The sequence below is a fragment of the Microcaecilia unicolor genome, chromosome 3, assembly GCF_901765095.1.
Source record: "Microcaecilia unicolor chromosome 3, aMicUni1.1, whole genome shotgun sequence".
Classification (NCBI taxonomy): domain Eukaryota; kingdom Metazoa; phylum Chordata; class Amphibia; order Gymnophiona; family Siphonopidae; genus Microcaecilia; species Microcaecilia unicolor.
This window is the reverse complement of record NC_044033.1, coordinates 209,005,324-209,028,363: the sequence shown is the minus strand read 5'-3', so window position 1 is coordinate 209,028,363 and position 23,040 is coordinate 209,005,324. Positions and strand designations below refer to the sequence as shown.

The following is a 23,040-nucleotide window of genomic DNA, read 5'->3' as shown; positions in this document are numbered from 1 at the left end:
CTACTGAAGGTCTGTGTTAAAGCTGGGGGTGGACACTTTGAGTATTCACAGTGACTGCGAAATTTTGACACGTATCGTTTGAATGACGTAATTTTACTCTGTTTTAGCTCGAACATTTTTAACGCGCAAAAATCAGTAGATAGTAATGTTAAAATGTCGGTAACATCAACAAAGCTTAAGATAATTAATTGTTGTTTAATATTAAGATGTAAGTATGATGACTAAATAAGCACGTACAATTAACCCTTGGAGCAGGGACCCATTCGACCAGGCATACCCCTCCCCTTCCCACTTACTTTGCTTCCCCCCCCCCCCCCCCCCCCATACGTCATCAATCAATAACTTTTCTGCACACAATTGTGGGGTAACCATAGGCTGCAGCTTGATTTATTAACAATTTAAAACTTTCAATTAACATCAGTAAAGGATAACCCCACCCCCGAGCTACAGTTGTTAAAGCATAACATCAACAGCTGCCCCCCTCCACCGCTCGCCTTGATAGCAAAGCAGCAACTTCCACTTCCTGCTGTCACCGCAACTCTTCCTCTTCCTGGCTCCGCCCTAACAGCAAGAGCCCTGACCTGTGTGGACCTCCACACATTTATTCCAGGTCACCCGACCCGCCTTTAATGCCCTGGCTCATCCCCATGAGCCATTGCTCCTGTAGCTTGGGTTTTTGCCGCTGCGACAAATCCAACACCATTCACCTGAAAAACAGAATTCTACAACACAACAAAGGAAGCCTCGCCCCCTCAATTAAATGTGAGGGTGGGAGGGAGGGCAAAGCCGCCTCCGAGGATCAGGAAATGCCCTGAGCCTTGGAGGAAGCCCAGCCTTTATTCCCTCCCCACTGCCCCGCCTCCGGCATCCTCTCCTCCAATTGGAAGCAAGAATCAGGCTCAAGGGCTGGCTGGCTTCTTTTAACAATATAACAAATACAGGGGAATATTGTTTTAAATCAGAGTGCAATACTATAAACTATGTTCCAAATGCACTCCAATTATGAATATACAGACCTTTTAATATAACGACACATAAACATCCACATACATTTTTAAATCACACACATATTTTGCAGGGCTCCCATGCACCCATAATTCAACCCTTACTACACCAATTCAATACTGATAGCTCACAGTCATTCAGCACGACCTATTAAGGAACGGCGTTGAATAAATCCTTGCTTTTTAGCACGGATTGTTGATTTTTGTGGCGCCCCAGTACCTGTTAAAGTGACCCGTGACCCATATAAGTTGGATGGTAAAAGGATAAATAATATCGGAGTCAACAAAAACCGAGCACAAGGATCTTTGCAAGTTGAGACATCATCACGTAGCGGGTTAAGGCCCGCCGTAGGTTGAACTTGCGGACAATTATTAGACCAGCTTGGTACAATTAACGACTGAATAGGTCATGCTGAATGACTGTGAGCTATCAGTATTGAATCGGTGTAATAAGGGTTGAATTATGGGTGCATAGGAGCCCTGCAAAATATGTGTGTGATTTAAAAATGTATGTGGATGTTTATGTGTCGTTATATTAAAAAGTTTGTATATTCATAATTGGAGTGCATTTGGAACATGGCTTCTTTTAAGCCAACCAATCCTTCCAGCCCCCAAGCCCTCCGGCCGAGAACACTAACCCCCCCTCACTCCCCCCACCCACGCACTCTCTCCTTCCTGCCCAGAACGGGCCCAGCCCTTGTTTAACTGGGCTCGTCGAGACAAGCTTTCGGGCCTTTCTTTATTGTTGAAATTCCAAGTGGTTGCTGAGAAAATGACAGTAAACTCTAGGGGGTTACTTTTTTTTTTTTTTTTTTGCCTCACCCTGTATATTTATGTTTAAATCTTGGTACTTAAATCTTATTCTAAGTATTGTTCCCCAGATTTTATACAGGTTGCCCAAAGTTGGGTATGCAAATTTGGGCACACAGGGTTGAAGAGTAGCCAGTGATGAGTAAGTGGTCCCATGGTTGAAGAGTAGGCAGAGGTCAGTGGGTAGGTAGTCCCGGGGTTCAAGAATAGCCAGTGATGGATGGGTAAGTGGTTCCCGGGATGAACAGTAGCCACTGGTGGCTGGGTAAGTGGTTCTAGGCAGTGGCGTAACGGGGGGGGGGGGGCTGCCACTTTGGGCGGGGCGGTTCGCCGTTGCACCCCCCCCCGGGTGCAGCACGATGACATCCCCCCCTCGGCGCATCGACAGCCCCCGACCAGCTCCCGCACCCTACCTTTAAAAAGAATGTCAGAATCCGAGGCGAGGCGCAGCCCCTCACGCCTGCCCTGCACGTGGGCCTTCTCTCGCTCTGTCTGTCCCGCCCTTGCGGAAATAGGAAGTTGTGTCAGTGGAAGGCGGGACAGATAGAGCGAGGGAAGGCCCGACGGTCCAAATTTCTTTTACATGCAGGGCAGGTGCGAGGCGCTGCGCCTCGCCTCGGATTCCGATATTCTTTTTAAAGGTAGGGTGCGGGAGCTGGTCGGGGGGGTGTTGATGCGCCGAGGGGGGGGGAGCTGGCAGGGAGCACCCCCCCTGAGCTGACACCCGGGGCGGACCGCCCCTCCCGCCCCCCCTTGCTACGCCACTGGTTCTAGGGTTGAAGAGTAGGCAGAGGTGGGTGGGTAAATAATCCCAGGGATGAACAGCAGTAGTGTAGCCAAGGGTGGGCCTGAGCCCACCCACTTTGGGCTCAGGCCCACCCAGTAGCAGCACATCTATGATGTGGCTGGCAGGGATCCCCAAGCCCCACCATCCGAAAACTCCCCAAAACTGTCCCTCCTGCATACCTTGTAAATAGCAGATCTTTGCCTGCAGTGAGCAGTGACTGATGCATACTGTTCGCACCGGCCCCACAGATTTCCCTCTGATATATTCCCGCCTATGCGGATCAGGAAGTTGCATCAGAAGGAAGGCTGTGGGGCCAACATGAGCAGTGTGTATTAGTTGCTGCTCACTGCCAGTGACAATCTGCTATTTAAAAGGTATGCAGTGTGTGTGTGTGTGGGGGGGGGGGGGGGGGGGATGTTTGAGAGACCATATGTATGCAGGTGAGAGAGGGAGAGACCAAATCATTTGTGGGACAAGACGGAGTTCTTCTGTCCACCATCTTGGGCCCAGGCCCACCCAAAATTGGGTATCTGACTACGCCCCTGATGAACTGTAGGCAGTGATGGGTGGGTAAGTGGTCCCAAGATTGAAGAGTAGACAGAGGTGGGTGGGTAGGTAGTCCTAGGGTTGAAGAGCAGCCAATGATGGGTGGGTAGGTGGTCTCAGGGTTGAAGAGTAGATAGAGGTAGGTTAGAGTTGTGATGAACTTGTGTATTGTATAAAATATTCAGATACACACATAGAATGCATGCACATATTTATCCCAGCTTTGGAGAAGGGGTAGGCTTGTGTGTGTGAATTAGTGCACTATGGGGGCTGGTTTTGTCTATTTTATAAACACGCAGGGGCTTAAAATAAGAGCCGTCAACACCCACTTTATGCCAACTGGTGAATGAATCGACATAATGAACTTTATGGAAAAGACCAGCAGAGTAGACCCGGGCCTGACCTTGATGTGAACCAGCCAAGGGAATTTCTCTCGTATCGTAGCCACTGATGACTCATTAGCCAAACCGCACATATCCCCAAAATCTGGAAAATCTGTCCAGGGAAAAGATATTAAAATAAATATAAAGACGGACAGCTTAAATTAATATTGCATATACTCTGACTTCAGCCTGAGGAGGACAGGTCTCCTTTAACCCCACCCCCCCAACACACACTGATTCCAGTCTGAGGAAAGGGCGGGTCTCTGTTAGTCTCCACGCTCCCCCCCCCCCCCCCTACACACACACACTGTCCAATCTGAGGAAAGGGCATGTCTCCTTTAACCCCACACATACACAAACAAACAAACAAACACACACTTCAGTCTGAGGACAGGTCTCCTTTAACACAACACCATCTGGATCCAGCGTGAGGAAACGGGGCAAAGAGGATGGACACATACCCAACATATCTTCAAAGGAGGCCTTCAGACTATCTGGGTCTTCCATCACAAAGACGTGGTTCTCACCGGGTTTCTTCGATGCAATGTCATTTAGCTCTGCCCTGTCCACATCAAGATTTCCAATACCAAAGGCATAAATATCTGAAAGACAATGAACAAGTTACACACTTTTACTTTATATTAAGAATATGACACCTGCTCCTCTCACTGTCCCCAATACACCAATTACACTGTATCATTTTATGTTAAGGGTAAAACACCCACTCCCCTCACTGTCCTCCATACACAAGTTACACAGCATCACTTTATATTAAAGATAAAACACCTGCTCCTCTGTCTCCCATACACAAGTTACACTGTATCACTTTCTATTAAGGGTGAAACACCTGCTCCTGTCACTGTCCCCCATACACAAATTACACTGTATCACTTTATATTAAGAATAAAACACCCCTCCATTCACTGTTCCCCCAATACATGAGTTACACTGTGTCACTTTATATTATGAAGAAAATGTCCCTTCCCCTCACTGTCCCTCATACCCTGTGTCAGTGTAAGGAAGAATAAAACAGACCCTCCCCCGGTCATCTCTGATAATCAGTTCTTACCCAGGAAGTCCCTCCTCTTCTCGTCAATTTCCAGAAGACTGTGGATTTTAATGATGGTATCCTTCGGTCTTCCGCCCATATTGGATTTTCCTGAAAAGGTGAAATACACACACGTGTTGCTCCCAACCTTCTCTTCCCCTTTCCACCTTCCCACTTCATTTCTGAAATTCTCCTTACATTTCTGAATCACTTCACCAAAGCCTGCTCAAAATGATTTACACTGCTCAAGTGCCATAGAAGACCAAACCCTTACCTTGTCACTAGCCCCCTGGTCGTAGGACCTGTTCCAGCTGTCCAATTACATTGGAAATAAAAGGCTGTACTTACCATCGGTCAGCAACAGTATGGCGTGGCGGATGGTTGACCAGATCTGATTACGTTTCTGAAGCTGGTACGATGCTTTCTGGAATGACATCATCTCGTAGACCGTATGCAGAGCTGCTCGAATATTGGTTCCTGACCGGTCATAGTGGTCTATAGACAGAAAAACAGAATTACTGGGACTCCTGCCATTGATCCTGGAAGCCTCAAACTCAGAGTGGGACCCACGTGGCTGTAATACTGCGAAGGACTCAGCTCCACTCAGTGAGAGTGGGACCCACGTGGCTGTAATACTGCGAAGGACTCAGCTCTGAGTAGTGAGTGTGGGACCCCTGGTACTGTAATGCTAAGGAGCGTTCAGTTCAGAGGCTGTGAGTGTAGGACTCTGGGGTTTGTAATATTGAGAAGGACTCAGCTCAAAGGAGTGTGGGACTTGTGAGATTTTAATACTGGGAAGGATTCAGCTCAGGGCACTGTGTGGGACCCATGGGGTGGTTTTACTAGGGAGGACTCAGTCCAGGTCAGTGAGTATGGGACTCATGAGGCTGTAATACTTGGAAGGGCTCAGCTCAGGGCCAGTGAGTGTGGGATATATGAGACTTTAATACTAGAAAGGACTCAGCTCGGGTATTGTGTGTGGGACCCATGTCATCTGCTTGTAATACTGGGGAAGGCTCAGGACAGTGAGTGTGGGACCCATGAGGCTGTAGTACCATTGGTACTGGGGAGTTATGATAGGTTCCTGACCTCTGTATAACGTGCGGTTTCTCAGTTTGGTCAGGACTTCTGTCCAATCTGCCGATTCTTTGTCATACACATGAAGGATGACTTTAGGCGCTGTGGCATAGGTCACGATCCCAAAATTCACAGTGATGTCAAACCTGGAAAGCTGAAAGGAAAGTAACAGATAGACAACCATAGAGCCAGACAAAGATAGGAGGTAAACATTTTTCAAAAAGTAGCGTCAAATACCTTATAAAATAATTTGCCATATCTGACCTTCAAGACACAGAATACTGAGATGTAGCCTAGTGCTTCAAGACAGAGCTGCGGCACCTGCAGCCCACGGCTTCTACCCCATTCCTACCATTAATGCAAAGAGCACAGAGCTGTGGTATCTGCAGATCCAGGCTCCAATCCAACGTCTGACACCAACGCTCACTATGTGACAGCCTGCTGCTGAGATGATAGAGCTGTGACACTGGTAGACACATGTTTTAATCCAACTTTTGACACCAACACTCATTCTGTGAAAGCTTAGTGCTGAGATGATAGGCTGGTAGACACATGTTTTAATCCAACTTCTGACACCAACGCTCGCTGTGTGACAGCCTAGTGCTAAGATGATAGAGCTGTGATGCTGGTAGACGCACGTTTTAATACAATCCAGCTTCTGACACCAACACTCGCTATGTGACAACCTAGTGCTGAGATGATAGAGCTGTGATGCTGGTAGACACACATTTTAATCTAATTACACCAACACTCACTATGTAACAGCCTAGTGCTGAGATGATAGAGCTGCAACACTGGTAGACACACATTTTAATCCAACTTGACACCAACCCTCGCTGTGTGATAGCCTGGTTTTGAAATCCTAGAGCTGCAACACTTGTACATCCACACTTTAATCTAACTTGTGATGCCAACACTCACTGTGTGCTGGCCTAGTGCTGAGATGATAGAGCTGTGACTCTGGTAGACACATGTTGTAATCCAACTTCTGACACCAACGCTCGCTGTGTGACAGCCTAGTGCTGAGATGATAGAGCTGTGACACTGGTAGACACACATTTACTCCAACTTCTGACACCAACGCTCGCTGTGTGACATCCTAGTGCTGAGATGATAGAGCTGTGACGCTTTTAGACACACGTTTTAATCCAACTTCTGACACCAACGCTCGCTGTGTGACATCCTAGTGCTGAGATGATAGAGCTCTGACTCTGGTAGACACACGTTGTAATCCAACTTCTGACACCAACGCTCATTGTGTGACAGCCTAGTGCTGAGATCATACATCTGTGACACTTATAGACCCACATTTTAATCTAATGACACCAACGCTCGCTGTGTGACATCCTAGTGCTGAGATGATAGAGCTGTGACGCTTGTAGACACACGTTTTAATCCAACTTCTGACACCAACGCTCGCTGTGTGACATCCTAGTGCTGAGATCATACATCTGTGACACTTATAGACCCACATTTTAATCTAATGACACCAACGCTCGCTGTGTGACATCCTAGTGCTGAGATGATAGAGCTGTGATTCTGGTAGACACACCTTGTAATCCAACTTCTGACACCAACGCTCATTGTGTGACAGCCTAGTGCTGAAATCATACATCTGTGACACTTATAGACCCACATTTTAATCTAATGACACCAACGCTCGCTGTGTGATAGCCTGGTTTTGAAATCCTAGAGCTGCAACACTTGTACATCCACACTTTAATCTAACTTGTGATGCCAACACTCACTGTGTGCTGGCCTAGTGCTGAGATGATAGAGCTGTGACTCTGGTAGACACATGTTGTAATCCAACTTCTGACACCAACGCTCGCTGTGTGGCAGCCTAGTGCTGAGATGATAGAGCTGTGACGCTTGTAGACACATGTTTTACTCCAACTTCTGACACCAACGCTCACTGTGTGGCAGCCTAGTGCCGAGAACATAGAGCTGTGACATCTGCTGACCCAGGCTTCAATCTGCTAGTCAGATAACACAGAGGCAAGGCTAACATGATCAGAAAATCAAATAGTGGTAAATTAATTAGTTTTATATTACTCATATAATTTATATTATATTAAGAGTTAAGCTCTGGAACTCATTGCTGGAGGATGTGGTTGCAGCAGTTAGCGTTATCTTGGTTTAAAAAAAAGTTTGGACAGGTTCCTGGAGGAAAAGTACATATTCTGGACATGGGGGAAGCCACTGCTTGCCCTCGGATTGGTAGCATGGAATATTGCTGCTGTTTGGGTTTCTGCCAGGTACTTGTGATCTGGATTGGCCACTGTTGGAAACGGGATACTGGACTAGATGGACCTTTGGTCTGACCCAGTATGACTACGCTTATGTTCTTTTTATAAGGCCATTTAGCTAACAATGCTAAATCTAACTAAATAAAATAAATGCTCTTTTCAGTATATACTTTCCTATTGACTGCTGGTATTGTTATATCATCTCCTTAGCGCCTTACTAAGTGGTTAGAGCAGAAGGCTGAGATTCAGGGAAGCCAGAATTCAAATCTCACTTTTCTTACTGATGCTTTTTGTGATCTTTGGCAAATGGCTTAATTTAGATTGTAAATTTTCTGGGGATAGGGAAATACCTACTGCACTAAAATGTAACTACCAAGAAAAAGGAATGAGACAAATCTAAAAACATAAATAAACCTGTCACAAACTGTACCTATGTGACAGCCTAACCCTGAGAGCACAGAGCTGTGACACCTGCAGATCCGGGCTCCAATCCCACTGCTGACACCATCCCTCCCTGTGTGACAGCTTATTGCAGAAAGCACAGAGCATGAATACCTCCTGATCCAGGCTCTAATCCCACTACAGCCACAAGCTCTCCCTGTGTGACAGCCTAATCCTGAGAGCTCAGATCTGTGATTCCTGCAGATCCAGTTGCAAATCCCACTACAGCCGCAAACTCTCCCTGCGTGACAGCTTATTGTAGAGAGCACAGAACTGTACCACCTGCAGATCCAGGCTCCAATCCTACATCCCACCTACTTGCACAAACTGTCTCTGTGTGACAGCCTATCACAGAGAGCACAGAGATATGTGACACCTGCAGATCCAGGCTTCAATCCCACCACCAACTCTCTGTGTGACAGCCTAATCCCGAGAGCACAGAGCTGTGACACTGACAGAACCAGGCTCCAAGTTTCTTTGTGCTGTTCAGCCCCTGCCTGTGGTGCTATATTCACAGGTAAAGGAGTGGCTTCAACTGCCTCTTCCCCAAGAGCTTTAGAGGGTACAAGACTTACTTACCCCTTCGACAAAGGCTGCAATGCTGTCCTGGAACAATGTAAAATGTTTCTGTCCCACACTTTTTGAGGCATCCAGCAGGATATAGATATGGAGGAGTCCATTCTTCTCGATTTTTAACCGTCGGGCAAGGGACTCTAGGAGAAAAGGAAGGAATAGGGGTTTTGGTTCAAATGCAGTGAGAATGTCTCTGGCACACACCCACGTACCCTGCCCACCATAAAAATGCTTCATCTGTTTTTGCCACTTCCCCTCGCTTGGTCCTTTTCCCTATTTCCATCCTTCCCCATCTCATATTACCTGTTTTTGGTTTGTGACGCTGTGTCAGATCCAAAATGTTGGCGATAGAGGCATCAAACTGGTCTTTGACTTCTGTGGGGAAGTCGAAGGAAAATGGATCTGAGGGAAAGAAATAGGTGGGACATTTACAGAAAGGGAGAGTGTGGCCCAGCTTCCTTACTTAAGGCATGAGCTGGACTCCATGCCTGTCCCTGACATACTAGAAGCTGGACTCCATCTATGCCTATCCCCGTTCCCCATACTTATACTGGGAGCTGCAAATCCATCTCCAACACTTACACTGGGAGTTCGGTTCAATGCCTGTCCCTGTATTTCACACTCACACTGGTGCTGGGCTCAGTGCCTGTCTCTGTCTTTCACACTCATGCTGGCAGCTGAGTTCAATACCCACCCTCTTATCTTTCACACTTATACTGGCTACTGGGCTCAATGCCTGTCCCTGTCTTTCACACTTACTCTGGCTGCTAGGCCTGTCCCTGTCTTTCACACTCATACTGGCAGTTGGGCTCAATGCCCGCCCCCATCTTTCACACTTACACTGGCAGCTGGGCTCTGTGCCTGTCCACTCTCCAGACTCTTGGCACACACGCAGCTCTGATCCAATGAGGTCCAGGTCCCCCATGCAGTGGTACTTCACCTTATCATCGATCCGGTAACGAATTCCAGTCTTCCTGGCTCCTGCGGGAATTCCAGGGTTGGGGCAATTCCCAGCTGGCCAAAAACAAAAAACAAACAAACCAAAAGATAAAATGGTACATTCTGTTATTCCCTTCCAGAATGTGAGTGTGAGTGAGGTGCTGAGTGTGTGTGAGTTTATAAAGATAAGTGTGTACAAGACTGGGTAAGGTTAAGGATGTGCGTGTATGATGAGAGAGAGCAGCAGGGCCGGCCCTAGGGTTTCTAGCGCCCTCCTGCAGTCCATTAGTCGGTGCCCCTACCCATCCGGAGGCGGGATCACTATGGCTCCGCCCCCACAGTAGACACACCCCTTTTACCAGCCATGGCATCATTGAAAATATTACACCAGTATAGAAGAAAAATAACTTAGCACACAGACCAGGAATTAGGAGAACAGACAGTCTTGCCAACTCTGAAAAACAATGTGTTATCAAAATTTCAGAATCTAACAAACAGATCCCTATTCAGACACTTGGCCTTGCAGTCACACATGTAGAACAGAGATAGCCCCTCTTCAAATTCTTCAAAAATTAACCTGAAATCCTAAGAAGTTAGACTCTGCATGCAGCACAATAGCCTTCCCATCAAGCACAGTTTAGGATCTAGCTAGGACAGACTTAATCAGCATAAACTAACATATTCTACAATCTGAGTTGGAGGACAGACTAACAGGAGTTACTGAAGTGGGAATGAGAGATAGGTGATGGTTAGGAATTGAAAGCAGGCATCTAGCCCTCCTGTCCTGTGAGTTGCTGTGTTGGGGGTGGGGGGTGGGGGTGGAAAAGGGTGGGTCAGGTGCAGCACTAAACAGCAGTCTCTGACAAAACAAGGGTCCAGGCTCTGCTGTGCTGTCTCTGTCTGAGCCCTCTCTGGGCAGAGGTTAGCTGAACTCCCACAAGTTATTTCAGAGCCAGATTCAGTTGGAGCAGTGACGTCCTCTGACAAACACAAGGAGGATATTTCTCTGCTTGGGAGGGGGAAGGGGACGGGACAGAGAGCTGACAGCTTTGGAGCTAGACTGAGATGAACAGCAGAGATTAGATTGAAAAACAAAAGCCGCAGCAGAGCTTGATTGCTTGCAAAGTAAGTGACGCCCCTGAAAGGCAAGCGCCCTCCTGCACTGCATAGCCTGCTTACTGCGTTTGACCGGCCCTGGAGAGCAGTGTGTACAGACGTGTGAGGCTGGGAATGAGTGTGTAGAAGACGTGTGAACAAATTTAGGAACTGTGAGGTTGGATGTACCTGTGAGGCTGAGCGCGAGCGAGTAAATGTAAGAATGTTGCCCATTTTCAATGCCTGCAGTCAGGCCTAGGGTCTAAGAAATGATTGTATAAATGTGGGATCCCTATCTGAGTACTTTAACAATGTCAGCTCAATCCGCTCTGTTAAATAATTTGGAGGTGCAAACTTGTGTTGCTCTTTTATAGAGGGAGGCTAGGTGTGAGTGTGTGTGAGAATGTGTGTGCAGTGTGAAGATGAGCACAGGGGTGTGGAAGCTTGGATGTGATGGCATGTGAGGCTAGGTGTGAGTGTGCATGAGAATAAGTGTGTGCAGTGTGAAGATGAGCACAGGGGTGTGCAAGCGGGTGTGACAGCACGTGAAGCTAGGTGTGAGTGTGTGAGAGAATAAGTGTGTGCAGGAGAGTGTGAGACTGGGTGTGGGGGTGATCATGCACAGCAATGTGTGAGGAAGGTGCATGAGCAGGTGAGCATGGGAGTGAAACTGTGCTTACATCCATCGTCACAGATCGGGGTGGTGCCATTCCACTTCCCATTTATCTGACAGGTCCTGTGGGTGGAGCCACGGAGGGTGTAGCCATCGAAACACTCGAAGATGAGGGTGCTACCGACGGAGTATGAACTCAGGCGTGGGAAGTAAGCCCCATTCTCAAAGTCCAGCTGACTGGGGCACCTCATTTCTTTAAAAAAAAGAACAAAAAAAATGTGAGAGACGGTGGACAGAGCAGCTAATGTGACATCTCTTTTGGTAGAAGAAAAGGATGCTCATGCTATGGGAGTTTTGAGCTAAATTAATGTGATACCTCTTATGGTATAAGAGAGTCTCTTGATGGATAACTTTAAGGAAAGTCACAGATATCTGTGCTAATGGGTAAACTAACACATACCTCTGCAGGAGGGCTGCCTGATGAGGCGTCCAGTCTTACTCCTTAGTTCTGTCCACTTCCCATTGCTCTGACACACCCTGCTGGCAGCTGGATATGGGTAATACCCCCGATCACAGGTGTACGTGATGATGCTGCCCTCTCTGAGACCATCAGTATAGGTGGTATTTCCATCTGTGATTCCCATATCTTCTGGACATTCTGCATTTCCCTGAGATAGCTGCCCTTCTTGGGTGCCTGAAACTAATGGATAATGAATCTGCTGTAATGTCAGTGTACCCCACTAACTATACCTTTTTACATCCCAGCATTGAGCATTCTATAGTGAGAATGGCTGATCACAACCACTGTTCTTGCTAAGCTGAGCAGAAGTCCTCCATCTACAGTTCTGCCAGTGTGTGTGTGTGTGGGGGGGGGGGGGGGGGTGCTGTTTCACTATCATATTTTCAATAGTGAACTACAGGTAAGCTCTCCAAAACTCCAGAGAACCTGCCCCTAGTGATTGAAAACACAATATTGAAGCACCAAACCCCAGTGGCAGCTTAGAGGGAACAATGATCACAAAATGAAGACATTATGGCTGTGACCACTGTTGCTTATCTCTGTGATGATGTGAGTTTCTGGCTTCGCCTGCTGGCAGCAGGGTACTAATATATTACTAAGTACTATTACTAAGTACTATATTACCAGTAGTATATTACTTAAAAAATTAACAAGTAATCGTAATGGTTACTTTCGTGCAAATGTAATGAAATAACTTCAATCATTACTTTTTCCACTAACAAATAATGTAATGTTTCATTAAATAAGAAAATAAGAATATCTATACTAGGTCAAACCAATGGTCCATCTAGCCCAGTATCCTGCTTCCATGCTACCAATCCCAGGGCAAGCAGTGGCTTCCCTATGTCTGTCTCAACAGCAGACTATGGACTTTTCCTCCAGGAACTTGTCCAAACCTTTTTTTTTTTAAACCCAGAGATGCTACCCGTTGTTACCACATCCTCTGGCAAAGGGTTCCAGAGCTTAACTATTTGTTGAGTGAAAAATATTTCCTCCTATTTGTTTTAAAAGTATTTTCATGCAATTTCATTAAGTGCCCTCTGGTCTTGTACTTTTTGAAAGAGTGAAAAATCAATTCACTTTTACCTGTTCTACACCACTCAGGATTTTGTAGACCTCAATCATATCCCCCCTCAGCTGTCCCTTTTCCAAGCTGAACAGCCCTAACCTCTTCAGCCTTTCCTCATATGGGAGGAGTTCCATCCCCTTTATCATTTTGGTCGCTCTTCTTTGAACCTTTTATAATTCTGCTATATCTTTTTTGAGATACGGCGACTAGAATTGAATGCAATACTCAAGGTGAGGTTGCATCATGGAGTGATACAGAGGTATTGTAGAATTCTCAGTCTTATTTACCATCCCTTTCCTAAGAATTCCTGGCATCCTGTTTGCTTTTTTGGCCACCACCACACACTGGGCAGAAGATTTCAGTGTATTGTCTACAATAACACCTAGGTCTTTTTCTTAAGTGCTGACTCTAGCATCAGGTAACTATGATTCAGATTCTTCCCAACGTGCATCACTTTGCATTTGTCCACATTAATTTTCATCTGCCATTTGGATGCCCAGTCTTCCAATTTCCTACGGTCTTGCTGCACTTTTTCACAGTCTGCATGTCTTAACAACCTTGAATAGTTTTGTGTCATCTGCAAATTTAATCGCCTCGCTCGTTGTTCCAATTTCCAGATCATTTATAAATATGTTAAATAGCATCGGTCCCAGTACAGATCTCTGTGGCACTCCTCTGTTCACCTTCCTCCATTGAGAAAAATGGTCATTTAACCCTGCCCTCTGTTTTCTGTCCAATAACCAATTGCGTTATATGACTAAGGGGCTCATTTTCAAAGCACTTAGACTTACAAAGTTCTATAGTAACCTATGGAACTTTGTAAGTCCTTGAAAATATGCCTATTAGTGGATCACGGAATTCTTCTTCAAATTCTGGAAAGTTTGGGAATCACTGGGAATGTATACAATTGGCTTTCTGTTTTTTTTTTTTAATCTTGATATTATCGAGTAAAGCTGGATCTAATCTATCGGAGAAGTGGAGCAACCCTAGTGGCATTCCACAGGGTTCCCCACTGTCTCCAATTCTCTTCAATGTTTAATGCATTCTTTGGGCCATACATTGGAGAAGTTGTGTGTGTGTGTGTGTGGGGGGGGTTATTTCTATAGTTATACTGATGATATAATAGTCATGGCTCTTATACCTCTGAGGTTGCATCTTACTTAGCTTTACTTCATAATATTATTAACACTTTAGATTCTTGGACAAAATGCATAAGCTTAAGCTGGAGGCAGATTTTTTTTTTTATTGATTAGTCATTCAACAACTGAAGAGGAAAAAAGTATTAGGATCAACCAGATTATCAATTTTCTCCTTCTATAAAAGTGTTACATATCTTGCTACAACTCCAAGTTATCTTTGGAATCTCATGTTAATACACTCAAAGAGCTTTTTTTATTATGTGTAATCTTCGGCGGGTGTGCAAATATCTCAATCAAGATCACCTTTTTGCCTTATAGTACAATCTGATCCTAGCAGGCTCATTTTCGGAAGAGAAGGGTGCCCATCTTTGGACACAAATCGGGAGATGGGCATCCTTCTCCCAGGGTCGTCCAAATCAGAATAATCGAAAGCCGATTTTGGGCGTCCTCAACTGCTTTCCGTCACGGGGATGACCAAAGTTCACAGGGGCATGTCGGAGGCGGGACTTGGGCGTGCCTAACACATGGGTATCCTTGACCCATAATCGAAAAAAAAAAGGGCATCCCTGACGAGCACTTGGACGACTTTACTTGGTCCTTTTTTTTAATGACCAAGCCACAAAAATGTGCCCTAGATGAGCAGATGACCACCGGAGGGAATCAGGGATGACCTCCCCTTACTCCCCCAGTGGTCACTAACCTCCTCCCATCCTAAAAAAAAAATTTTAAATATTTTTTCCAGCCTCTATGCCAGCCTCAAATATCATACCCAGCTCCACGATAGCAGTTTTAGTGGGTGTAGTGCACTTCAGGCAGGCGGACCCAGGCCTATCCCCCCCACCTGTTAAACTTGTGGTGGTAAATGTGAGTCCTCCAAAACCCACCACAAACCCACTGTACCCACATCTAGGTGCCCCCCTTCATTCCTAAGGGCTATGGTAGTGGTGTACAGTTGTGGGGTTTGGGGGGCTCAGCACACAAGGTAAGGGAGCTATGCACCTGGGAGCTTTTTCTGAAGTCCACTGCAGTGCCCCCTAGGGTGTCCAGTTGGTGTCCTGGCATGTCAGGGGGACCAGTGCACTACGAATGCTGGCTCCTCCCACGACCAAATGGCTTGGATTTGGTCGTTTCTGAGATGGGTGTTCTCGGTTTCCATTATCACCGAAAATCGGGGACGACCATCTCTAGGGACGACCATCTCTAAGGTCGACCTAAATGTTGAGATTTGGGCATCCCCAACCTTATTATTGAAACAAAAGATGGCTGCTCTTCTTGTTTCAATAATACGGGTTTCCCCGCCCCTTTGCGGGGATGTCCTGCGAGGACGCCCTCAGGAAAACTAGGACGCCCCGTTTGATTATGCCCCCCCCCCCTCTGAGTGTAATATTATCTACTTGGGGTCCCCTAAGCAATTATTAAAAAGGTTACAATCCATTCAGTATACTGCGCTCCATCTGATATACTCTTTGAAAAAGTATGACAGTGTTTTTCCGTATTTTAAAAAGAATCACTGGCTCCAGGTTTATTCTAGAGTTTTGTTTGTTTGTTTGTTTGTTTGTTTGTTTGTTGCCTTATTTATAGCAATTTATTGGTTAGCCCCACTGTATTTGTTTAGTTCATTTTGTTTTCTTTCTCAAAAATTAAGAGCCACTAGGTCTGTTTGCTTTTCCCTCTTTAAAAACTATGAAAAGAATTAGGCTGTTAGATAATCTTTTCTCATTCCAAACTGCTTATCTTGACAAAGGAGTTCAAACTATTTTGTCTTGTACTTTAAGCTATTTTCAGTTTTGTTAAACCAATCAAAACCTACCTATTCAAGAAATATGTTTTGCAATCTAATAATTAGTTCTGAGTTAGTATTTTTTTTATTTTAAATTTAATGTAGTATGCATATGTTATTTTGAGGTTTGAAAGCTGTATCTCCTGGAAACATCCAGCTTCTTCTGTAATGTGATTGGCTTTGAACCAAGAGGTATAATGCAGAATACAAGCTATATTGTTAATGTTAATGGCAGGTTATTAGGAGCACTTTTGCTAAGCTGTGATAAAAGGGTGTCTGTAGTAGTGTCAAGGAATGTTTCTGACATACACTGAGGCCCCACTACTACTACTACTACTTATCATTTGTATAATGCTATAAGACGTACACAGCGCTGTACACTTGAACATGAAGAGACAGTCCCTGCTCTACAGTACTTACAATCTAATCAAGACAGACAAACAGGACAAATAAGGGATAAGGACAAAGGGTAGCAAGATTCCGGAATCCCAAAGAGTAGCAACATTCCATGCAGAATCCCAAAGAGTAGCAACATTCCATGTAGAATCCCAAAGAGTAGTGAGATTCCGGAATCCCAAAGAGTAGCAACGTTCTGGAATCTCAAAGAGTAGCAACATTCTATGCAGAATCCTAAAGAGTAGTGAGATTCCAGAATCCCAAAGAGTAGCAACATTCTGTGCAGAATCTCAAAGAGTAGCAACATTCCAGAATCCCAAAGACTACTGCTACTACTACTACTTATCATTTCTATAGCGCTACTAGACTTACGCAGCGCTGTACACTGAACATGTAAAAGACAATCCCTGCTCGACAGAGCTTACAATAATTATGACAGACAAACAGGACAAATAAGGGATAAGGGAATTACTAAGATGGGAATGATAAAATACGGGTATTGAATAAGTGAGTAAGGGTTAGGAAAAAGCAGCATCAAACAGGTGGGCTTTTAGCCTAGATTTGAAGATGGCCAGAAGTAGAGCTTGATGTACCGGTTCAGGAAGTCTATTCCAGGCATATGGTGCAGCAAGATAAAAGGAACGGAGTCTGGAGTTAGCGGGTAAAAGGCCAGGGTTTTTTTTAAAGAAATAGCTGGGCGGTAAGTGAGCCACTTGCTGTGCAAACATTTCAGGAGGGTGGCGGTAAGGGATCCTGCGCTAACCTAGATTTTTGGAGCACAGGAAGTGGTGCGTGCTGAGGTTGGGAACTACCGCCAGGCTACCGCGGTACTTCCAGATTTTCGCGTGACAACCATTTAGTAAAAGGCTTCTTAGTGCATGTGTTTATTTCAGGGTGCTGTGTTGTATCACAAAGTGTCTGGTCATGGAGGGAATGTGTATCCTCCCTAGTGAGATCCTTCCTGCCTCCGCCTCAGCCTCGGGTTTGATGAGCAAAATGAAATACATTCACTTCTAGTTGAAATGACCTGCAATTAGAGGCAGTTTACACAGAGATCCGAGAGTGCAACTCCAAAATTGCCAGACTGCAGAATTTGCATAAGGCAGGAAACTTCTGATGAGCAGTCCATAATTGCCTAACAGATGAACAGCGACGGAAGCCCATGTTTCAGACCTCCGATAATAAGAGGAATTTATATTGAGAAAGAGTTGTGGTAAGGTATTTAGAAACAGTCTTTCAGAGTAAGGTATGTGTCGCCGCATCTCAAAAAATATATAGTAGAATTTGAAAAGGTGTAGAGAAGGATGAAGAAAATGATATAGGGGATGCAACAACTTTCCTATGAGGAAAGGTTGAAGTGTCTAGGGCTCTTCAGCTTGGAGAAAAGATGGCTGAGGGGAGATATGATAGAGGTCTAGAAAATAATGAGTGGAGTGGAAAGGGACGACGTGGATCATTTGTTTACTCTTTCCAAAATTACTAGGACTAGGGGGCATGTGATGAAGCTACAAAGTAGTAATTTTAAAATTAATTGGAGAAAACGTTTCTTCACTCACATAGACATAACATGAAGAAAGCTGGTGCCAGTCAGGTTCCCACCCCTGTGGGCCAGCACTTTACAAGACCAGAACACTGTACCAGTGATTTACTACTACATTTCTAGAGCACTACTAGGGTTACGCAGCGCTGTACAGTTTAACAAAGAAGGACAGTCCCTGCTCAAAGGAGCTTACAATCTAAAGGACGAAATGTCAAGTTTGGGCAGTCTAGATTTCCTGAATAGAGGTGTAGTGGTTAGGTGCCGAAGGCGACATTGAAGAGGTGGGCTTTGAGCAAGGATTTGAAGATGGGCAGGGAGGGGGCCTGGCGAATGGGCTCAGGGAGTTTATTCCAAGCATGGGGTGAGGCGAGGCAGAAAGGGCGGAGCCTGGAGTTGGCGGTGGTGGAGAAGGGTACTGAAAGGAGGGACTTGTCTTGAGAGCGGAGGTTATGGGTAGGAACGCAGGGGGAGATGAGGTTAGAGAGGTAGGGAGGGGCTGCAGATCAAGTGCATTTGTAGGTTAGTAGGAGAAGCTTGAACTGTATGCGGTACCTAATCGAAAGCCAGTGAAGTGACTTGAGGAGAGGGGTGATATGAGTATATCGGTCCAGGCGGAAGATAAGACGTGCGGCAGAGTTCTGAACGGACTGAAGGGGGGATAGATGGCTAAGTGGGAGGCCAGTGAGGAGTAGGTTGCAGTAGTCAAGGCGAGAGGTAATGAGAGAGTGGATGAGAGTTCGGGTGGTGTGCTCACAGAGGAAAGAGCGAATTTTGCTAATGTTATAGAGGAAGAAGCGACAGGTCTTGGCTATCTGCTGGATATGCGCAGAGAAGGAGAGGGAGGAGTCGAAGATGACTCCGAGGTTGCGGGCAGATGAGACAGAGAGGATGAGGATGTTATCAACTGAGATAAAGAGTGGAGGGAGAGGAGAAGTGGGTTTGGGTGGGAAGACAATAAGCTCGGTCTTGGCCATGTTCAGTTTCAGGTGGCGGTTGGACATCCAGGCAGCAATGTCGGATAAGCAGGCCGATACCTTGGCCTGGGTTTCCGCAGTGATGTCTGGTGTGGAGAGATAAAGCTGGGTGTCGTTGGCATAAAGATGATATTGGAAACCATGAGATGAGATCAGCGAGCCCAGGGAAGAGGTGTAGATTGAAAAAAGGAGGGGTCCAAGGACGGATCCCTGAGGAACTCTAACAGAGAGCGGGATGGGGGTGGAGGTAGAACCTTGAGAATGTACTCTGAAGGTACGGTGGGAGAGATAAGAGGAGAACCAGGAGAGGACAGAGCCCTGGAACCCAAATGAGGACAGTGTGGCATGAAGTAAATTGTGATTGACAGTATCAAAAGCGGCGGATAGGTCGAGGAGGATGAGGATGGAGTAGTGGCCTTTGGATTTGGCAAGGAACAGGTCATTGCAGACTTTAGATAGTGCCGTTTCATAGTAAGAATCCTGAAAGGTAACTTTAAAACAATACAGGAACGTAAGACCTTTGAAGTCAGAATGATTGAATATTTTGACACCCAACAGACAGGACTTAACAAGGATCTGGGTTTTCTAGCGCATTATTTTATTTGTAGCATTTATACCCCACTCTTTCCTGCTAATAGCAGGTTCAGTGTGGCTTACAGAGTATGGTACAAGGTATCAGAGACAATACAAAGTATGTTGCAATGTATCACAGAGATAACACAGCTGTATAGAGTGGGACAATAGTGAAAGATGTGGGGAAAGGATTGGGGTGTGGGCAGTCTTGACCCCAATCCTTTCCCCACATCTTTCACTATTGTCCCACTCTATACAGCTGTTATCTCCCTGATACATTATAAACCATAAAGTTGTATTTCTCTGTTTATCACCCTCCTACCCACACCCATCCTGTTAGACTATCAATGAAATGCTTTGATGTCCCCATGCATACCTCCTACCCACCGCCACCCTGCTAGACTGTCAATGAAATGCTTGGATGTTTCACTTATATATACTATCAGCTACCACATTTGCTTATTTCCGATCTGACGAAGAAGGGCAACCTTCAAAAGCTAATCAAGAAATGTATTAAGTTATGTCCAATAAAAAAAGGTATCATCTTATTTTCTTTTCCATGTTTTATTTTGTTTGATTTCTATTGATAACCTTTAAGAGTGGACTAACACGGCTACCACATCTCTTCACTCAATGTGTAATTAAACTCTGGAATTTGTTGCCAAAGAATGTGGTAAAGGCAGATAGCTTAGTAGAGTTTTAAAAAGGTTTGGACGGCTTCATAAAGGAAAAGTCCATAGACCATTATTAAATTGGACTTGAGGAAAATTCACTGTTTCTGGGATAAGCAGTATAAAATGTTTTGTACTATTTTGGGATCGTGCTAGGTATTTGTGACCTGGATTGGCCACTGTTGGAAACAGGATGCTGGGCTTGATGGACCTTTGGCCTTTCTCAGTATGACAATACTTATGTACTTATGTAAACCCCCTGAGCAATTGAATTTCAGAACGCAAAATTATCTGAACAGGAGGGGAGTGGGAGGGCATTCTCTCCGTCCCCACCACCTTGGTTCGTGGCCTTGTGGTGAAAATCAGATGTAACCGTGGAGGAGTCTGATGCTGGTTTTCTCTAACACCTTAAACAGCATGCTGTTATTCTCTAAATCCTGGGGAATGTGCTGCCTCTCAGATCACCTGGACTTAGCAGCTGGCCAGGCAGGGAGAGGATGAGCATGGCAGGAAGAACCCCCCTCTTAGACAAAGAGGATTAGAACTCTGCTGAGCTAAGGTCACGGAGTGAAGGAGTCCCTCCCAGTTGGTGAGGACCAGAAGGTCTAAGAAAAGCTTTTGCCTCTACCTGGTAGTCATTGCTGAATGGTTAAGGCGATGGACTTGAAATCCATTGGGGGTTTAACCGCACAGCTTGAAATCCTGCTGACTATGGGGGGGGGGGGGGGGGGTACTCCTCCTGCCCAGTGGAGGAGTAAGCCTAATGGTTTGAGCAGAAGGCTGAGAACCACTGGAGCTCAGTTCTAATCCTGCCAATGCTTCTTGTGACCTTTGGCAAGCCATAGTAACATAGTAAATGATGGCAGATAAAGACCTGTACGGTCCATCCAGTCTGCCCAACAAGATAAACTCATTTTACATGGTATGTGATACTTTATATGTTTACCCGAGTTTGATTTGTCCCTGCCTTTCTCAGGGCACAGACCGTAGAAGTCTGCCCAGCACTGTTCCTGTACTAAAAGTTCTGAAGATTCTGGAATCCTAAAGAGTTACAAGATTCCAGAATCCCAATTAGTAGCAACATTCCTTGTAGAACCCAAAAGAGTAACATAGTAAATGACGGCAGATAAAGACCTGTACAGTCCATCCAGTGGAGAAGTGGCCTAGTGGTTAGGGTGGTGGACTTTGGTCCTGGGGAACTGAGTTTGATTCCCACTTCAGGCACAGGCAGCGCCTTGTAACTCTGGGCAAGTCACTTAACCCTCCATTGCCCCAGGTACAAATAAGTACCTGTATACAATATGTAAGCCACATTGAGCCTGCCATGAGTGGGGTACAAATGTAACAACAACAAAAAGATAAACTCATTTTACATGGTATGTGATACTTTATATGTTTACCCGAGTTTGATTTGACCTTGCCATTCTCAGGGCACAGACCATAGAAGTCTGCCCAGTGCTATTCTTGTACTAAGTTCTGATGCTAACGTCAAAGCCCCTTAAAATTTACACTTCAGCCCATTCCTATTTATTCAGTCATGATCAGGGCATAGACCGTAGACGTCTGCCCAGCACTGGTTTTGCTTCCCAGTCTCCAGTAAGATTTCGTAGATCCATTCCTTCTAAACAGGATTCCTTTGTGTTTATCCCATGCATTTGAATTCCATTACCGTTACAGGTCCCATTACAGGTCCTATTTTTCCCAGTTAGCACCAAAGATCCTTTGAATGTGCTACACCAGTCACTACCTTTTTTTCCACTTGTTGGTATGCATCACATTGCGATGTGAGGACGTCGATAATTATGCATTGTTCTTTGTTATGTATCTTATATGGTTTATTGTAAGCCACATTGAACTCAAACTTGTTTGGGATAATGTGGGATATAAATGTCACAAATAAATAAAATGTAGGGTTAGAATGTATCCAGCCAGCAGGATCCTTTACTCAGCTGCAATATCTCAGAACCTCCATGAGTCGCTTCAGGAGTCCAGGCAGGAATAGTAGGGGGAAACTAACTATTCCCTGGGGGGTAGTAGGGGGAAACTAACTATTCCCTGGGGGGTGGGGGGGGGGGGGTTGTGTGGAAGTGGAGTTTAAGGATCTAACCCATTCAGTATAGTTTAGGTAGGGGGAGGGGCAGTTAATACAAGACCTCAGATCTTACTCTCGTATAAGAGAACTCGATTTATGCTATCAAATAATGTTACAACCCCTTTTTCTTCCCCCTTCTTTCTCTTTCTCCCTCTCTTTCTTGTCCTTTTTCCCCTTTTCTTTTTCTCCTTGATGTCTAGTCCTTTCTTTCCCCCTCTCTGTCTCTCTTACCCCCTCTCTCTTTCTCCCCCGCTGCCCCCTCCCCCCCCATCTGCCTCACACTCTGGAGTATTGCTTACCTGTAGTCTGTGCCAGCAGCAGAAGCAGGCACAGCAGAGCGTAGAGAGGCAGTCTCATTGTTCCAGGTCTGAAGAGACAGGTCTATGCAGGGTTGCTCATGAAACAGCAGTCACTTACTCACCTGGCCTGCTGCATTCAGCACCCGTGTGGAGAGCTAACTCTTCCCAGGACCTGTACTTCTCTGCTCCCTCCCATACAGAGACCAGTTAAGTGGGGCGTGGTACAGACAGTTAAAGGGAAACTGTTTACTCTGCTATACAAACTCACCCTGCTGGATATATGAAGGGTGCTGGCTGAGAAACAGCCTGGCAGTTGACCATGGGCATCTACTGGTCTTTACCAGAGGAGGATGTGGTGATAGCAGTTAGTGTATCTAAGTTTGGGAAAAGTTTGGATGAATTCCTGGAGAAAAAGTCCATAG

General features: G+C 45.6%; 1 protein-coding gene across 1 annotated transcript in view; it reads right to left on the bottom strand.

The window, feature by feature from the left end:
• The window catches only part of C2 (complement C2), a 36,020-nt gene extending 13,223 nt beyond the window's left edge, over nt 1-22,797 (bottom strand). The window contains exons 1-11 of the mRNA XM_030197320.1: nt 22,619-22,797; nt 12,026-12,265; nt 11,633-11,818; nt 9,759-9,932; nt 9,222-9,320; nt 8,925-9,058; nt 5,668-5,809; nt 4,927-5,073; nt 4,600-4,689; nt 3,992-4,132; nt 3,551-3,642 (exon numbers count right to left, since the gene is read on the bottom strand). Of these exons, the coding sequence (XP_030053180.1) occupies nt 3,551-3,642; nt 3,992-4,132; nt 4,600-4,689; nt 4,927-5,073; nt 5,668-5,809; nt 8,925-9,058; nt 9,222-9,320; nt 9,759-9,932; nt 11,633-11,818; nt 12,026-12,265; nt 22,619-22,676 (1,503 nt within the window). The 5' untranslated portion in view covers nt 22,677-22,797. The remainder of the gene's footprint in view (nt 1-3,550; nt 3,643-3,991; nt 4,133-4,599; nt 4,690-4,926; nt 5,074-5,667; nt 5,810-8,924; nt 9,059-9,221; nt 9,321-9,758; nt 9,933-11,632; nt 11,819-12,025; nt 12,266-22,618) is intronic.
• Between the last annotated feature and the right edge of the window lie 243 nt (nt 22,798-23,040).